The sequence below is a fragment of the Calidris pugnax genome, unplaced genomic scaffold (genome assembly GCF_001431845.1).
Source record: "Calidris pugnax isolate Ruff unplaced genomic scaffold, ASM143184v1 scaffold27, whole genome shotgun sequence".
In the NCBI taxonomy this organism is placed as follows: domain Eukaryota; kingdom Metazoa; phylum Chordata; class Aves; order Charadriiformes; family Scolopacidae; genus Calidris; species Calidris pugnax.
This window is the reverse complement of record NW_015090893.1, coordinates 10349387-10366078: the sequence shown is the minus strand read 5'-3', so window position 1 is coordinate 10366078 and position 16692 is coordinate 10349387. Positions and strand designations below refer to the sequence as shown.

Sequence of the window (16692 nt, the reverse complement as noted above, 5' to 3'; positions counted from 1 at the left end):
ATGGGGAGATGCCATGATTTTTCTTTAGTATAATGCTGCAGCTTCCCTTTTTCCGATTCACAACATAAATGAATATGAACCATCTGGATTTTCCTCTTTTTATTTGATTACGCAACTGATAACTTCTTGATTGTGGCAATGCAAACGCTGAGAATTTGGACTGCGGGTTGTAGTTGCTGTTTACGTCAGGCACCTCCGGGGTTCTCAGAAGAACCACTGACACCCCACTCCATCCGTCCACCCAGACGTGGGATAAGATCAGTATGAACACGTTGATGTGTTAGACATAATTAGACACACCTGAGCTACTGGTTGGCTTTTCTTCTGGAAGTACCCTCACAGCTGGCACTCATCAGCTCCTCCTCAACCAGACACCTCTACTCAGCTGTTCCCTGAATGCCACTGATTGCATTGATGCCCTCCCCTTCCCAGACACATGGAACAGGTAGACTCCATCTAGGTTTACAAGCATGGCAGGAGGGAAACCGGTACAAGCTTTTGCAGAGGGTGGATGCGAGTTGCCAGGAGCGTTCCTGGGCTCGGTGCCCGAGATGTGCCAACCAGCTTGCCCAGCTTTTCTCGGGGTTTGGAGAAACCCCCCCCCCCATGCTACAGATGGCCTTTCGGGCTTTTTTAAGCCGCTCATCCCTGCGGCTTAAAAAAAAACCAAAACCAACCACAAAACACGCACCACAAGGTCCTGCGCTAACCGCGGCATCGTTCCTTCTTCCCCCCTCCCTGGAAACGGCAGGGAGGTCGGGAAATAAAATATATCAATAAAAGCGCTGGGCGCGACCTACCTTCTGGCTGCCGGGGCTCCGCGGGGCTGCCCAGCGCGGCACCACCACCTCGGGCTGCGGCTCCGCGCCCGCCCCTCCGCCTGCGGAGACACAAGAAGGAGCCGCTCAGCGCCCCGACCCCCCGCACCCCGACCCCTCCGCCCCCCCGGGGGCACCCCGCACTCACAGGGCGGCAGCAGCAGCAAGGAGAAGGCGATGCCGCAGAGCAGCCCCCGGCCCCGCATGGCTCCGGGCAGGAGACAAGGCTCCGCCGCCGCCCGCCCTATAAAACCGCCCGGCCCCTTTATCCCCTCCCACCACCGGCCCCGTCCGCCCCTGCAGCCCCCCTGCCTGGGGAAACCGGGGGTGTCTCTTCCTCTTCTTCCTCCACCCTACCCCCTGGCAGCGGCTCGGGATGCACCCCGAGGTGCCGTAGGGGCTCTGCCCCGGGGTGGGGGGGCTCCGCTGTACCCTCGGCACCCCGGGGCGGGGGGAAGCCTGAGCGCTTTGCTGGGGCTCCCCCTGCAAAACTTCACACCCCCCCCCAGCTCTTTTTCCAGCGCAGAAATCCGCTGTGCCTCAACAGCTAGAAAAAAGGGGAGACCCGCTGGAGGGAAGCAGCCAAATCATTGTCAAGAGGCTCTTGGAGGAGCTGGGTTGTGGCTTTAGTTGTTTATTTATTTATTTGTTACATTTATGTGTAATCCTACCAAACCCTTCGTGGCTGAACCCGTGTTTCCAGAGGCATCCTGCATCCCTCCACTCCTGGGAAATGCGTGGCCCCTGGACAGCTGAAGGGATATAGAGTGAAATTTATTCTGATAGGAATGGGCAAAAGCGAAAAAATGTTCACTGCCTTTCTCCCCTTGGGGGAGACGGAGGGGCTGGGGAAGGGCTTGGAAGCACCCACTGCTCATATTCCCTGTGCTGCCCTTCAGGGATACCCACTCACTCCCATGAGGTTTCTGAAGGAGCATCCCTGTCTTCTCCTGCATCCTTTCAGGCTAACCCATGGGTTGGGTTAAGGAGGACCACCAGATGCAGCTCCTCACTGCTGGGAGGGTTAGCCAGTGTGGCTCCGGGTCACACCAGGAGAAGAGAGTCCAAGTTAGTGGGGCTGTTCTGAGGTTACTAGCTGCAAACACTGAAGCTCCATGTGCTGTAGATGCTCCTTGCACACGCTGAGCCCGTGAAAAGCACCTGCCTTCCCTTATGTTGGTGTATTTCTGCTGGGAGTCCTGGCCAGCTCAACTGCAGCCACACTAGCAAAGCTGCGGGGCTGGACTGACTTTTATGTGATTTTTATGGGGTTGGCTCAGGGTGGCAGGGAAAGGCATTCTCTCTTAGTCATACTCTTCAGACAGCCATTGATCGTGTTATCTGTACAACCCTTTCCATTCATCTCTATATTCTCTTAGTCATACTCTTCAGACAGCCATTGATCCGCGTTATCCGTACAACCCTTTCCATTCATCTCTATTAAAGTGCCCGTGTAGGTGAGCCACCAGGAAACCAGCTTAAGAAATGGGGAGAATTTGTATCTGGCTGCATTTCACAGTGTATCGGTAAATCAGGCCAAAAGGAAATTAATACTCCATTTAGAAAAAAGGTTTGCTAGATAATAATAATGATTTTGTCTCTTGTCCAGAGGTTTATTTATGCTATTGAAACCTCTGAGCTGTCTTTTCCTGAAGGTCTTTGCTGAATCCTGCCACTGTTGCCCAAAGGAAATGTGGCTGTTTCCATTTGCAGATGCCATTTAGGTTTATGACTTTCATATGTGGTCCCCTCTCTCCCCCAGCACTTCACACACTGAACCTCTGTGATCTTGCAAAGGTCAGTTTATTCCTGATATCACCCTGGCAGAAGAAAGCTAGGACATCGTGAGGACACCTAGAGGGAATCACCAAGGTGAACAGGCTAACAATGACATTTGAACTGATCCACAGACAGGTCACAAATTTTCATCATGCAACTAAACCATGTTTTTTCCCAAAGCAAATATCCAGGGACAAGATTTCAGCTTTTTTCTAATCATATGGAGCTTTATAAAGGGAAACCTTAAATTTTTTGTGAACTCTCCCATTTATTTTTAGCTGCCTGTAATACAGATGAAAACAATGGCACTATTGATGATGCATTTATTATAAACAAATGCAAATGCAAGCGAAGTTTAGACACAAATTTAGCTCTTCTGCTTTCGTCCTTGCATAAAATTTCTGTCTCCCCAAAGAAAAAAAAACTTTTATGAGGAACTTCTGTATTTGCACTAAAAGATTGTCACAAATCTTGCCACTACTACAAATCTTCACAGGGCCTGATTCATATATTTCTCTAAAAGATCAGCTCAAAAAAATGTCAAATGGAATAAAAGAAGCCTTATTTTGATTGCTAAAATACTTAGGGCGATAACTGGCTGCTTGTGATTTTTGTCAGCATTCAAGTATCATAAAAATGAAATACATGCAATATTTGCATTTGCTATATAGTGATATTTTTATCTTTCGTTCTTGGTAATATGAGAATTGATATCTTAATTTATAATCACCAGAAACTCCCTCTATAAAAATATAACCACAGACTGTGCAGTTGTTATATATAGTTTAATCTCTATATATGTGATGTATCACATTGCTGAGACATTGTTGCATGGAAAGATTCGGGATATTCCAGCCTTATTAACAGCGCCCAGATGCGGTAACGTTACCTGCCTCTGGCACAGGATGAGTCAGATCCTGCCTGTACCCATCTCTTCTAAAAGCTCAATGGGACCTTTGCCTGATTCACAGAGCAAGGTCAGGCTTTCAGTTATCTAGAAATTACACAGACTCAGACTCATTTCCTCCAGGATCCCAACTGCCTGATTAAAAGTATCAGCTGGGAGTTTGGACGTCTGTGCTCTGTTCCCTTATCTCTTTCCCCCCCTGTGATCAAGGGATGGCCATACCTATTAAGAGCAGCCCCCGTGCAGTGCCCAGAGCAAGGGTGGGTGCGTGCGGTCGGCCACTAGGTTTGAAAATTCAATGTTTCAGCTTCTCCGGGACAAAGCTGATACGAATGGTTTTGCAGTGGAGTTTCTGAACTTACTCTACAGTCTGCAAGATGGTCTAACACTGTTGTTGTCAGCTGGAAAGCAAAAAATGACCATTCTCCCATTATGTTCATAGTAAATTAGGAGTTAGCCGTCTAGAAGGAAATAGACCTACAGAGGAGAACGCCTGTCAAAGAAACAGACTTATGCGGAGAATGACTTGGACATGCATCAGAGTAAAAGCTCAGTAATATTTCATTGGAACTCTCTCTTCAGAAATGGGAAAGGTTGCTGAATGAACTGCTCTGAAAAGACTCCTGCTGACACTGGAGAAAATGTTACCAAGAATCAAAGTCTTAGAGGGAGAAGGTAGAAGATTTTGTCTTGGCAAACCTGTGCATTTCAGACACTCACACTGATGAAAGAAACTCTATGTCTTTGGCTGACTTAAGTGGAGCATGAAATCTTCCATTTTTCAGCACATTTTCCTCCTTGATATCACTTGAAATGATCAAAAGAGGAAGGCTGAGAATCCATGAAGGGAACTGGAGATTTAACAGCAGACTTCATTATTCTGAGTCTTAGCAGTTGAGAACAGCTTCGGCTGACCCAGAATCTTCTGCTTGGCTTTGGTTTTCCACCACCCATGTAGGACAGCAGGAATACTTGGAAGAGCCCTAGAGCAGCTGTCCTGCCAAAGAGGGAGACGTGCTGTAAGATGATCAGGTACCAGACGAGGGCTTGTCCCGATGTGCTGTTAGTGAAATTATATCAAGGCACTCTCCACGCTTTTTTTAAAGGGTGGGTCACTGCTGCTACTTTTGCTTCATTCCTGCAGGCGAGTGAATTTAAGAGTAGGAGACTGTATATGCAGACACTTTGCAGCTTTTTATCTGTATTTGTACATGTAAAGCACTGTCCCCTCCATGCTGCCTGCAAACTTCTCCAACGCAACAGTGATTATACTGAAGTAGTTTATTTTCATAAGAAAAAGGGAACAGGTTTAATGGCAAAAGGGCTTTAATAACATCCAATCCATAGAGCTGTCCAGTAGCTTTGGAGAAGAAATTCATCTCTGCAAATGGATAGCCACGGGCAGTGATGCACTGGGAAGTGCTACTGAATGTCTTTAGACTTTTACAGCAGCAGGAGAAAAGCAAATTTTGTTTGAAAAATCTGCATTTGATTTGTTTTTCAAGCTGAGAAGCAAGGTGATTTTTAGTTTAGATTAAGGTAAATAGCAGAGAAAGAAGGTTAAAAAAAAATCTTATAAGAGAGTAGAATATATCTCTCATGTCCCAAGTAGCCTCTGCCCTGCCATGAAGCAGGCTTGCAGGAGGGCACACACTTGCCACGGACAGGCTCTGCCTGAGACCCACTTCACATGTTGCAAGAGGAGAAATAACAGCCCAGATACTTGGCACTTCAGAAATCTTCATTTAAGAGATAATTTTGATGGTGGCTGAATATGACCTAGAAATGGGAGCTAAAAACCTCTTCTACCACAAGAGAGTTCCCCCATGTGGAGCTGCCAGAGCATGCTAAGGAATGATTCAGAGGAAGTGAGGTTCGGATGGGTTGTTTGTATAATTTTCTCTTCTGTTGTAGAGAAGACACAATAGTCTTCAAGAGAGCTCAGCTGAAGGCTGGGTCCAACGCCAAAGACTTGCAGACACAGATCCCATGTCAGGACTTCAGCTCTCACTGGAAGGGAAGGAGGGATCAGCCCTACGTTTTGGTTCATGTTGATGTATCCAAGATGCATTAACCCTCAGTCTTTTCTTCTTCTGGCCTTTGTGGTATTAAACAGGACAGATTTCCACTGAGGGTATAATACTGTGTTTTCCTACACAAACAGCAAAGGCCCCATTAGCAGATGGATGCTGTGCAGCAAGTGCTGAACCCCTCAACCCACTGAAGCTCACTCTGAGCTACCAGCACTGGGTTCACAGCAAGCACAGGGTATGAGCAGCTCTGAGGCACCTCCCTTCAGTGCTGGAAGGAAATTCATATTATCCATGGCAAGAAACCATTCTAGATCCTGGTGCACTGCAATATGTCATATATCCTACTCCCTAGTGTATAAAAAGAAAAATGGGAGAAGAGGGAAGTGAGATCTAGAGAATAATCCCACAAACAGCTGGTTTATACCCTGAAACATGCTCGTGTAGGAATTAGTACATTTGCCCACATGCATTCCTGCAGGCCAGATCAGCTTTCAGCAAGAAGATAATTTAGAAACAAACAGGCATTTTCTACTATTTATAAGACTTTCCTCTTAATGATTCATCTGCATTGCAGATGCAGTGTGTAGGATATACAGGATTTACTCATGCTTTTGTGTTTTTTAACTACAAAATGCGGTATTTTTCAAAGGAGAGGTTTTGATTTTGGACTTGGAAAATGGAATTACGAGCCCACAGAAGCAGAAAAGCATGAAAACATTGATCTAAGACTGAAAACTTAAAATTCAAAGAACCCAGAAGATTCCTACTCCACACTGACTTAGGACTAGCTTTTGAGGCACATGGAAATTTCATTTTTACCTGTCTTTATCAATAATGTGATCTCAATGGATATAGGGGGCCTAAGCCTCAGGACTGACAGGATGCTCAGGTTCCAACAGATCCAGTGGGATAACCCCTAAAATACAGGATGTCCCATATGGGATTGTCAACGTAGCTTCCTCTGAAGCATTCCTTAGCATCTTCTGGTGGTCCAGCATGGATGGCCTCCTCCAACCACAGCTTTCAGCTCTTCCCATATTTCTGTGGTAGCTGGATTTACCGTAGCTTCCTCTGAAGCATTCCTTAGCATCCTCTGGTGGTCCAGCATGGATGGCCTTCTCCATCCACAGTTTTCAGCTCTTCCCATATTTCTGTGGTAGCTGGATTTACATAATTAGAAATATAAATACACACACGCACACGCATATATATATATACATAATTAGAAATATAAATACACACACGCATATATATATACACACACACTAGTATTAGTAGCCCAAATTGTCTGAAAAAGTGACTTCAGCTCATTCTAGGCACATGCAGCTTGGCTGCACAGTAAGTCTGGGAGTTACACGTATTACAGTTTCCCTGTCCCCACTCAGTTCAATGTCCGTGGTTTAAAATGAAGCATTAGGCATACATTGTTCAGGTGAGTTTATTCAAATACAACAACAGCAAAATAACAGGATTCCCAGAAGAAAATGACCTTCTTTTCCACAAAACAGGGGAGAGAAAAAACATTAGTATCATAGATGACAAATTTTGACAAAAAAATTTTTAATTTCATTACTCCCAAGTTCAGCTACTGAAAGCCTTTGATATTTGTCAGAGAATTTGGTATTCTCTGGAGAATTCTTTAGAGTACTAAATACTCAGGGAATGAGTCACAGCCCATAGTGTAAGTCACAGGGCCAGAGCTCATCCATTGTCCTCTCTCTGGGTCCTACCCTGCCTCACCATAACTTCTGGACAACCTCAGTTTTATTAATGGGACTGGTTGCAGACCAAGGTATTATTGAAACTGATGTAACTTTTCAGTGTGTTATATAGCAGTTGTACCACAAATACAGACTACAGTTAAAAACTAACCAAATTAAGCTTAAAACTGTCTCATCAAAGGAAAAATGTAAAGCATTGCCAAATAATTCTTGACTTCACTCTCCAGGCCTTATAGTATTTTACTGCAGCAAGAATTACAGTCATAAACCAGAATTATTTCACTTGCTAAAGTTCCTAAACTAATACCTACAAAATTATGGCAAATATCATCAAAGCACCTATTTTGGCTCTCCTCAGGAAAGCACATTGTCCCCTGCTTAGAGCTGTATTCCTGTCTAAGTGCTTTCCTGAGGCAGAGCCCAAACAATGCCCTGATGAAGCAGGTAAAATTCCAGAGGCTTTTGACCTCCCCAGCTCTTTGTGAGATCTCTCAAAATACAAACAGATCATCAGACTCTTCAAAATTACCTAGATGGCTCACTCAAGCTACATGGGTTTTCCATTGAACATATTGACTGAAAAGACTGTGTTGAGGATAAAATTTACTTCCCATGCTATTTATTTCTCTGGTTTATAATTTGTTTGAAAAACTACAATTCTTGAAACAACTTGACTTCGTCGTCCTCGTCGCTGTCGGTTACGTTGATGAAGTGGACACTGGAGGGAGTAGATGGAGCTGACAGAACCTCCTCCAACGTTCCGATGTCCAGCTGTGGCAGGGGGCTTAAATATCTCTCCTCCTTGCAGCTGCTGTAACAGGACACTACTTCAAGGCTCTCGCAGGGGCGACGGTCCTCACGGATGCTTTCTCCTGGGTATTCCTTGAAAGGATAGTTTCCGTCCAGGGCTGAAAACATCATTTCCTGTCGTTGGTACCTGTCTTCATAAAAGCCGAGGCATTGAGGCAGTGAGCTGGAGAAATTCCCACAGCCAAATGGAGGTCGGCTGAATGGGCACGTGCTGCAATGAAAGAGAATGAAAGTTGGATTTCAGAAATGCAGGTTGCCTGGACTTCCAGGCAGCTAAGAAAAACAGAATGACACTAATGTTCCATGTTAGTCAGCTTATCCTGTTGAAATATTCAAACCACACATACTTTAAAACCATGCCTAATTTAAACACTGTGGCCGTAACAAGAGCTGTGCACAGATTCTGTATCTGTGCGTACGCGCCTCTTCACGCTTGATACAGCAGGATGTTGTTTGGAGAACAAACACAAACCCCAGAGTATTTATCAAAAAAATAATCTCATAGATAAACTAGCATCTGATAAGCCTGCGGTATGTTAACTGACATATTCAGAACAGTAAAACAAAGCATCAAAAGTCACTTTGTGTCATTTCTGTATGCCAAAATTTGTGACAGAGCTGGGGTCAAACGCTCTGATTTATTCTTGGAGTGAACTCTTGCGTCGTTACATTGTTGTTGAACAGGAGGACTGAGAGAATTCTCGTGCCCCATGTGTGTTGTCAATGTTACTATTTAAAGAATGTACGGTGATAAATTTTTAAAAAGCAACCACATAGTAGATTGCATGAAAAAACTATGGCAAATGTAACTGTATTCCTCTGGTGTCAGAAGTCTGAATTTTTATTCTGATGCAGAATGACACACATATTTTAATTTACAGTGTTATAGAAATTCACTACATTGTTAAGAAAACAAAGTGTATGAAGAAGTAATAGAGCTCTACAGTGCAGACACCATAAAGACATCAATACAATCTCTATTAAGGTTTCAAGGAGACTACTTATCTTTTCAATCTAACATTTAAATTTTTTGTGCATGAAGCTGCATACGTACCTTTGCACTGTCAATGCTGCACAGAAATTATGATTCTTGTACGCAAGAAATGAGTTTATAGGAATGTGAACTTATAAATTATTGTATTTGAAAGAACCTGACATTAGCAATGTTGGCAACCTTTAGGAGTCCATTAACATGTCATCTCAGAACCATATTTTATGCTACAAGAACACTCTTCTCCCCGAGAGGCCTCACAAAACTGCCTAATTTCAGAGACCAAGGGCTAAGCAAAGTTCATCTTTAGCAATTTCGGGAATATGTGTCCTGTGTTTCTTTAAAGGACTCCAAAAATAGAACTATCTTGTATTGCACTTATCAGTTCATTAAGTTATTTTGAGGTTGATGGGTCATCATCAGCCCTAATTTATGACCACGTAATCTTATTGCCATAGGAACATGTTGGTTGTTGCTATTAGTAGCAATGAGCAGTGTATTAAAGGGCAGTATTTAAGTCTAATAGTCATAATAATTTGTTATTATGTTTGATATTGCACAGTCATGAAAGAAAAATGATGCCTTACAAAGAATAAGCACCATTAGGCCACCAGACTTCCTGCATTTGAGAAGGCACCTGCTGCTGGGAGGGCACTGGGGCTCTCTGTGCATGCTTAGCTTAGGAAATACTCACGGGATATTACATCTGTTGGCCTGTGAGTTCTTTGATTAGGTGATCTCTGATTGACTGCCCAGAGACCACAAAGTAAAAACTAGGAAATACTACTTACATAACAATTCTGGAGACATTTCCCACCAGGCTGGATTTCAGAAATATTGGTAGTTATGACAGCTGCAATCATAGTACCCAGGAGACATCTCACACACTTACTTTAATTCCATCCAATCCTTTTCAAAATATACTTCCACTATCTCTACCTAATGCTTTTCTGTAGAAATCAACTGCACTTAGGTGCACAAAGTAGGGAGGAGATATTTCTATTTACTGTGGGCTTGGGAGTGCCAATTACTGCAATAGCACTGTGGAGCCTTCAATAACTGCACATATATTACGAGCAGCCTCAGGCCAGCAGGTCCCACCACACAGGACCTATAGGAAGGTAAGAGCATCTTTCCTTCTAAATGATCCATCTACTTTCTGTAAGTCAAAAGACACTCTGCCTCTTAGCATTTGCTCTTACTGGTATTGAAACGAAGGGTTTCATTACCTTGATGGGAAATAGTGAGGTCCAGGTACAAAGTAAGGGTGGTAAAATGGAAACCGAGGAGGTACTCCAAACAGGCTGGATGGCTGACCAATGGGAGGAGGCTCGTAGAGACGTGTGTGAAGACAAGGGGTAGCCTGGGGAAGAGGTACACCTCTAGGGAAAATAGGAACCCCTGGGTACTCCTTTGGGGGCTCACTATTAGAGACAGAAAATCTGCTGTTATTGGTGGTTATGTTACTTGGGTTTCTGCTCTCAATGAAAACTGGTGTACGTCTCTTCAGAGAACAATTGAGCCCAGATGGTACATCAAGAGCTTCTGCCTGAGCAGGTTTAGCAAAGTGCTGTAGGGGAATGACAGGGCTCAGGGCCAGGGTTGGAGCTGGAACAGGCACTGATGGGGTGCTTGTACTGGTAGTCTGGAAAAGAGTGATTGGACCAGCATGTTGAATGGAAGAAGCCGGCAGACGGATGGCAGGAGGAGCTTCACCTTTAGGAAACAGAACAGTTATTTATCAGACATGAATAGAGGAAGAGATTTCATAAACAGCAGCATAGCAGAACAGAGCCAGAGCCAGAACCATTCCCCTCAAAACACTTTCCATCATTACTTCCCCGCAACTCACAGTCACACACCACTTGGCCAACATGTGTTCTGACAGATGGGCCTGGAGCCCACACATTCAACCTTCCTTCTACAGAAACCCAAGGTAAAAGAAGAACTAATTGGCACTAGTGGGTGTTAAGGCTATGAGGTTGGTGAGGGCTGTGTCTTGTCTTCATATGGCCACAAAATGGGGCTGGAGCGTGCATTTAGCACCTGAAGCTCAGAAAACCTCCCAAGTCTATTAGCTGAGCTGGAGTGAACCAAATCCTTGCCAAATCCTCGCCAAATCTGTGTGGTGCCAAAGCTGCAGTGAAGAGCAGAGCGACAGTTAAAACACCCTACTCTCTGATATGTTTTTCTTATTTGTTTCACCAATGAACATACCTGCTAGCTGGAATGTACACTTTCAAATCACATCTCACGTCAACAGGGCTGCCTTTATACAGGAAGATTTCAAAACACATTGCGTAAGTATTTTCAAACCCCACTACCTAGTCTAAGAGTCTAAATTCCAAGTCACCAGGACTTAAATGCATTTAGATTTTTACAGTTTATATTTAAGAATCATTTCAACCACAATAGGATAGTAAACTCTAGAATGAAACATAGTAGCATCTGAGGACAAAATAACATTATAAAATATACTTGGGTAAGAAAACAAAGAATACTCAATTCAGTCAAATTTACAGAAGTATTTGAGAAAGGATCACATCACTGTCTCAGAATTTTGGAACAAAGCTGAGTTTTCTCTTTTACATCTCTGAATATTACCACACAGCATAAACAGGTGTTTTTCTTGCCTCATGAAAAAGATAACAGCCCTTGTGAGTATGCTTAAAGATAAAAACGCCGTTCCCTGGATCTAAGCTATTTGTTGTTGAAATCTGCTGTGCATGCACTGACAGAGCCAGAGCTGCCACTACAAACCCTGCAGGTCAGCTACTATACTTGACTGTGGGCTCTCCTACTACACCCTATTTCACTGTCCATATTGAATTCTTATAAAAATGAGGATCTTTCCAGGTCAGGTGCAACTTTTTAATGCATTCCTTCTGTAACTATATTTTTGTTTGTATAAAAGCTGAGTTATGTACGCTCAAACCACGGGCATGCACAAGTTCATAACAACTACCTAGAGAACTGTTGCAGGTGTGCATAGACACCTAAGTAAATGTTCATGGAAATTGTGCAAAGGAAAAATTTCTTAGATTTAGTGACTGCCCTGATATTGCAGCACACACTAACACCCTACGAACTTCCTTTCTGATGACCTTGTTGACAATTCTATCTGCTGTTTCTCATCAGCAGTCTCACTCTAGAGCAGTGGTGCCCTCTACCAAGGAACACTAGGTGGAGGTGCCATGGACTATGCTAATGAGCTTTTTCAGGCTTAGCAGAGCAGGGCTGAGCACTGGCACAGTTAGACCTGGGGAGGTAAGATATATGTGAGGTGGAGACAGAACAAGAACCAGAAACAGCTGTAGCTCAACAGGAAGCACGTGTTGAGTAATAAAGATCCAAAAAGACCAAGAGGTAGGAGGAGGGAACCAGGAGCTACAAAGGAATCTGTGGGCAATGAAGAAGCCAGAAGAATTTAAGAGGCTGAGAAAGCAGTAGGTAGAGACTAAGAGATAGAAATAGTGGTGTTGAGAAAGACTGAGAAATTGTTTTAACTATATCTATACTGTATATATAACTTTCACTACAATAGGTAAATTCCAAATTTTTAGAATCATTTGCTACTGAAAACTCACAGACTGGATGTCCAATACTGGTCTTAACATTGGGGATGACAACAGAGTAAGCAGATGCCTGGAAGGGACCAATGGCAGTTGGACTTGTAGTGATGATAGTCTGAGTAGTGCCGGAAAATACAGCAGAGACAGGCAGTTGGAAGCGCTTCCTTTTGCCTGGTCGTGGTTGATAAACCCATCCTGTCAGAGATGAAAAAAGATGCAGACATCCAATTTTTGGGATGGTCTCATTCATTATGTAAAGCTATGATACCTGTAATTCTGAAGTATCTAAAAAAATGAGTCCAAAACCTGCTCCTACAGTCAATGGCAAAACTCTCATTTGTTTCAGTGAGCAAATGGGGCATTTCATCAGAGGTGGAAATTAAATGGACATATTTGGGCATGATTTTTATGTTACTAAATTCTAACTGTTTGTGAGACAAATACAGAACAGCGAGGAGTGACATGGCACTGCTGAGGAAGGCATGTTAAGGAGAACATGACACTGCACCATGGGCTTTCAGTGTGGAAGTATTTTACAGTGTGACTGTGTTCAAAATGTGGATCTTTCCTGATTGATCCCTTAACCCCTTACATTTCACATATACCTGCAGGTTGCAAGAGACAATGGAAAATATGACCCACTTGGAAACCTGTATAGATTTTGGAGCAGTACATTTGCCTTTGACTTACAACAGTAACCAAACACTATCAGATGTATCAATATATTATGAATTTACACTGTGCAGCTTTTTTTTCTTACACCAGGTACTCTTAATGCTACTTTAAAGAAACTTTTTTTTTTTTTTTTTTTTTAATTTTGCAGTGTGCAGGGAGAGAGGGAAAACGCTGCTCTTATCTTTTGCTTGTTTATGATAGATTTGTCAGATCTTGTCTACCAGGATTAGCCATAATCACAAACTAGCAGGATTATGGCAACAGAAAGGATTACAACATGTGGTATCTCAACAGCTTTTAAAAAGGTTCTTCAAAGTACTTATGATTTGTTTTATTGAACTATAGTGTTATGCAGAAATTAATTTGTTAAGGGTACGTATTTTTAACACTTGACAAGAGGCTGAGAAACAACATCTTTTGCACTATTATTTATGAATCTCAAGTCTACATGTTGGAGAATCCTACAGAATACAATGCTGCTTGTGTTTCCTGTGGCATTTCCCTTTCCTGCCTGTGGGAATGGATGCATGTGTCACCACAGGCCACCTGGGCAGAAATTTCTGGACCATGTAAAATGATGCAGCAGGCCATGTTCACAATAAACTCACTACCTGACTTCTAAAGCATTCAGAAGAGCTTCTGGAGCTGGGGTGGCCTAAGACAATGAAAAACATTAGAGTCTATGAAGGATGAAACATCATTTTGGATGCTTAAAAAAATTAATATGCTTTCAGGCACGAGAAAGCTGACAGAAGGACTGTGTGCTTGAGATTTTTGTAATTTTTTTCCAACTCTATTACTTGCTTTAATGAAAGAGACCCATTTTTCAAAACATCTTGCACTTCTAAAACATTCAGGTAAATAAATACTTGTTTACCAGGAAATTCCTCTCTGTGCCTTTGTTTTATTTTCTGAGCTTCATCATAATAGGGCTGCTTCTGCTCCTCAGTCAGTTTGCTCCACTCCAATCCGAGCTGCACACTGATTTCTGCATTATTGGCAGTTGGGTTAGCTTTTGCTAGGGCGGGCCGATGAATCCTAGCCCACACCATAAATGCGTTCATTGGACGCTTCACGTGGCCACTTTTGTCCTTGCTAAATGGAGTATCTGGCATACCTGTGCAACAAAACGAGGAAAGATGATCATCTTCCAGGCAATATATGCAATACAGGTTACTTGCAATAGTACATCAAGAGTCAGCAGCAGTCAAAAGAATCACTAGAGCTTTGGAACGCATTAAACTCAATGCCCATTTGGAGTGCAGTTCCTAGAAAAATAACTAAGGCTAAAGGAGTATCTTCCACAAACCTTCACTGAACCACCGCATAAGGAATCATTTACCTGGCTTTTTGTGTATCTTATTATTATTTTTTTTTTAATATGAAACATATGGGGTGCTAACACACTGGTTTAGGTTTCACTTGGTTAGACTGTTTTCTTATGGATTTATAAACTGGTGAATTTATAAAGTAAACATTGTATAGCGTAGACCATGTCACTGCAAATTTGTCATCACCACCAGAACTATGTATCAAAAGCCCTAACGATGCAGGCTTATAAATAAACTCTTTCATATTATCAATAAAGGCCAAAAGTCTTCTAGTCTTTAAGCCCTCACTTTCAATCATTAATTTTGAAAGCCTAGAAATCTCATTTAACATGTCCAAATTTTCAATCAACGTATCATTGCTTCATAGCTTTAAAAATCAAGATTCCTGACCTTAAACTTGCAATCACAGCTCAATGCAATTCTGAACTGTTATAAGGGCTTTAACGTAATCAGGGAGCAAGTGGACAAAACTGCATTGATTTTAACCACTGGAGAACTCTGTGCTGCTCTATGTTTATATCTTACGCTGATGAGTAAATTAAGTTTGTACAACAAAAGCTTGTAATTTATAAGTAAGTTTGTACAAAGACCAAGTGTGTTGTACAAACTCCAGGCATGGTTCTTTAACACGACCCTTCCACTTGTGTTCTCCTACATGACAACCTGCCAACTGTGTGCCGCTTACTGAACCCTTAACGTAATACCTGAATCGGAGGGCAGTACTGTGAGGGGTACATTTTTAGTTTCTATCTTTACTGAAGGTTCCAATAAAGGCTGCATTTTAAGAGGCACTTGTTTCACCGGCACTTGGGTCAAATGGATCAGCTCTGGCGGCAGAGGGCCTTGGATCTCTATGCGGGTCCCGGGAGGTAAGGGGTGCAACACAACCGGGATCTTCAGGTCTTCAGGAAGAATCCCAAGCCCCTTGCTCTGCTGCGCCTTGTGTTCGGCAGGGCTGGCATGAGCAGGCCCACACAGGGAGCCCGCCGGGGCATCCTCCTTTTCCACCTTCACCCTGCCGGCCTCGAAGGCCCCCTCAGGTGGCTCGGCTTTGACAGGAGCTCCTCTCCAGGCCCCCTCAGGTGGCTCGGCTTTGACAGGAGCTCCTCTCCAGGCCCCCTCAGGTGGCTCGGCTTTGACAGGAGCTCCTCTCCAGGCCCCCTCAGGTGGCTCGGCTTTGACAGCAGCTCCTCTCCAGGCCCCCTCAGGTGGCTCGGCTTTGACAGCAGCTCCTCTCCAGGGCTCCTTCCCATTGCCCCTGTTCTCCAGCACCTTCATCTCTTTGGGGCTTCCTCCACCGCCCTGTTCAGGCTCCCTTTCCTTCTTGATGGTGACGCGGGCCCCTTCTTCCCCTCCCCACGGAGCTGGGAAGCGCCTGAAGTCGCCCCTTGACTCTCTGCTTTCCCCGAGGCTGCCGTGGCCACCCCCCTCCTCCGGCTCAGCCTTCTCCACTTTGAAGTGCACCACCCTGTGAGGGCCCTTGGTTTCCTCCTGCGCGGGGGGCGGCGGCGGGGCCGGCGGCGGCGGAGGGCGGTAGAGGCCCGGTGGCGGTTCCCGGGGAGCCTGGGAGCGGAGCGCTGCCCCTCTGCTGCTCCTCCGCTCCATCCCGCCGCCGACCGTTTGCCGCCCGCGGCCGTTGGGCCAACGTTAGCCCGCTGCCCTCGCGCCGCCGCCCGCCAACGGGCGTGCAGCCATCCCGCCCGCCCGCCGCTGCGCGACGCGGTCGCCATGGAGACCCGCTCTAACCATAGAGAGGTCCGCCCGGTGGCCCAGAGGGGCCCGTCGTCTCTGTATTCTCGGGGGTGGGGAGAGAAGGGAGAGGGCGCCCGGAGCTTCCGCTTCCGCCCTGGCCATGCTGGGGTGGCGGCGGGCGGTGTCGGCCATCGCTGCGCGGTGTGCGCGCCGCCTCTCCATGGCCAAGAGCAAGTTCGAGTACGTGCGGGACTTCGAGACGGACGACACCTGTCTGCCCAACTGCTGGATAGTGGTCCGGCTGGACGGCCGCAACTTCCACAGGTGTAAAAGGCCGGGCGGGGCAGCCAACGGCGGGGGCGC

General features: G+C 44.7%; 3 protein-coding genes across 3 annotated transcripts in view; 1 reads left to right on the top strand and 2 right to left on the bottom strand.

Moving 5' to 3' along the window:
• The window catches only part of ADAM19 (ADAM metallopeptidase domain 19), a 34551-nt gene extending 33527 nt beyond the window's left edge, over positions 1-1024 (bottom strand). Inside the window, exons 1-2 of the mRNA XM_014948213.1 lie at positions 967-1024; positions 801-880 (exon numbers count right to left, since the gene is read on the bottom strand). Coding sequence (XP_014803699.1) covers positions 801-880; positions 967-1024 — 138 coding nt within the window. The remainder of the gene's footprint in view (positions 1-800; positions 881-966) is intronic.
• A 6841-nt stretch (positions 1025-7865) lies between these two features.
• On the bottom strand, positions 7866-16242 carry SOX30 (SRY-box 30). The gene is made up of 5 exons (XM_014947759.1): positions 15342-16242; positions 14184-14423; positions 12647-12826; positions 10289-10775; positions 7866-8279 (listed from the first exon to the last, which is right to left on the bottom strand). The coding sequence occupies exons 1-5, from the start codon at positions 16240-16242 to the stop codon at positions 7910-7912; spliced, it is 2178 nt and encodes a 725-aa protein (XP_014803245.1). The 3' UTR covers positions 7866-7909.
• Positions 16243-16491: 249 nt separating this feature from the next.
• The window catches only part of THG1L (tRNA-histidine guanylyltransferase 1-like), a 5273-nt gene continuing 5072 nt past the window's right edge, over positions 16492-16692 (top strand). The window contains exon 1 of the mRNA XM_014947717.1: positions 16492-16653. Within this exon, the coding sequence (XP_014803203.1) occupies positions 16550-16653 (104 nt within the window). The 5' untranslated portion in view covers positions 16492-16549. The remainder of the gene's footprint in view (positions 16654-16692) is intronic.

What these genes read in the sequence shown, in the direction of transcription:
- SOX30 (XM_014947759.1), bottom strand. Translation starts at nt 16,242, where the DNA reads ATGGAGCGGAGGAGCAGCAGAGGGGCAGCGCTCCGCTCCCAGGCTCCC. An exon ending in AGTACTGCCCTCCGATTCAG is followed by an intron (nt 14,424 to 15,341) that starts GTATTACGTTAA and finishes TTTGTTGCACAG; the next exon opens with GTATGCCAGATACTCCATTT. An exon ending in CCTCACTATTTCCCATCAAG is followed by an intron (nt 8,280 to 10,288) that starts GTAATGAAACCC and finishes CTTTCATTGCAG; the next exon opens with CACGTGCCCATTCAGCCGAC.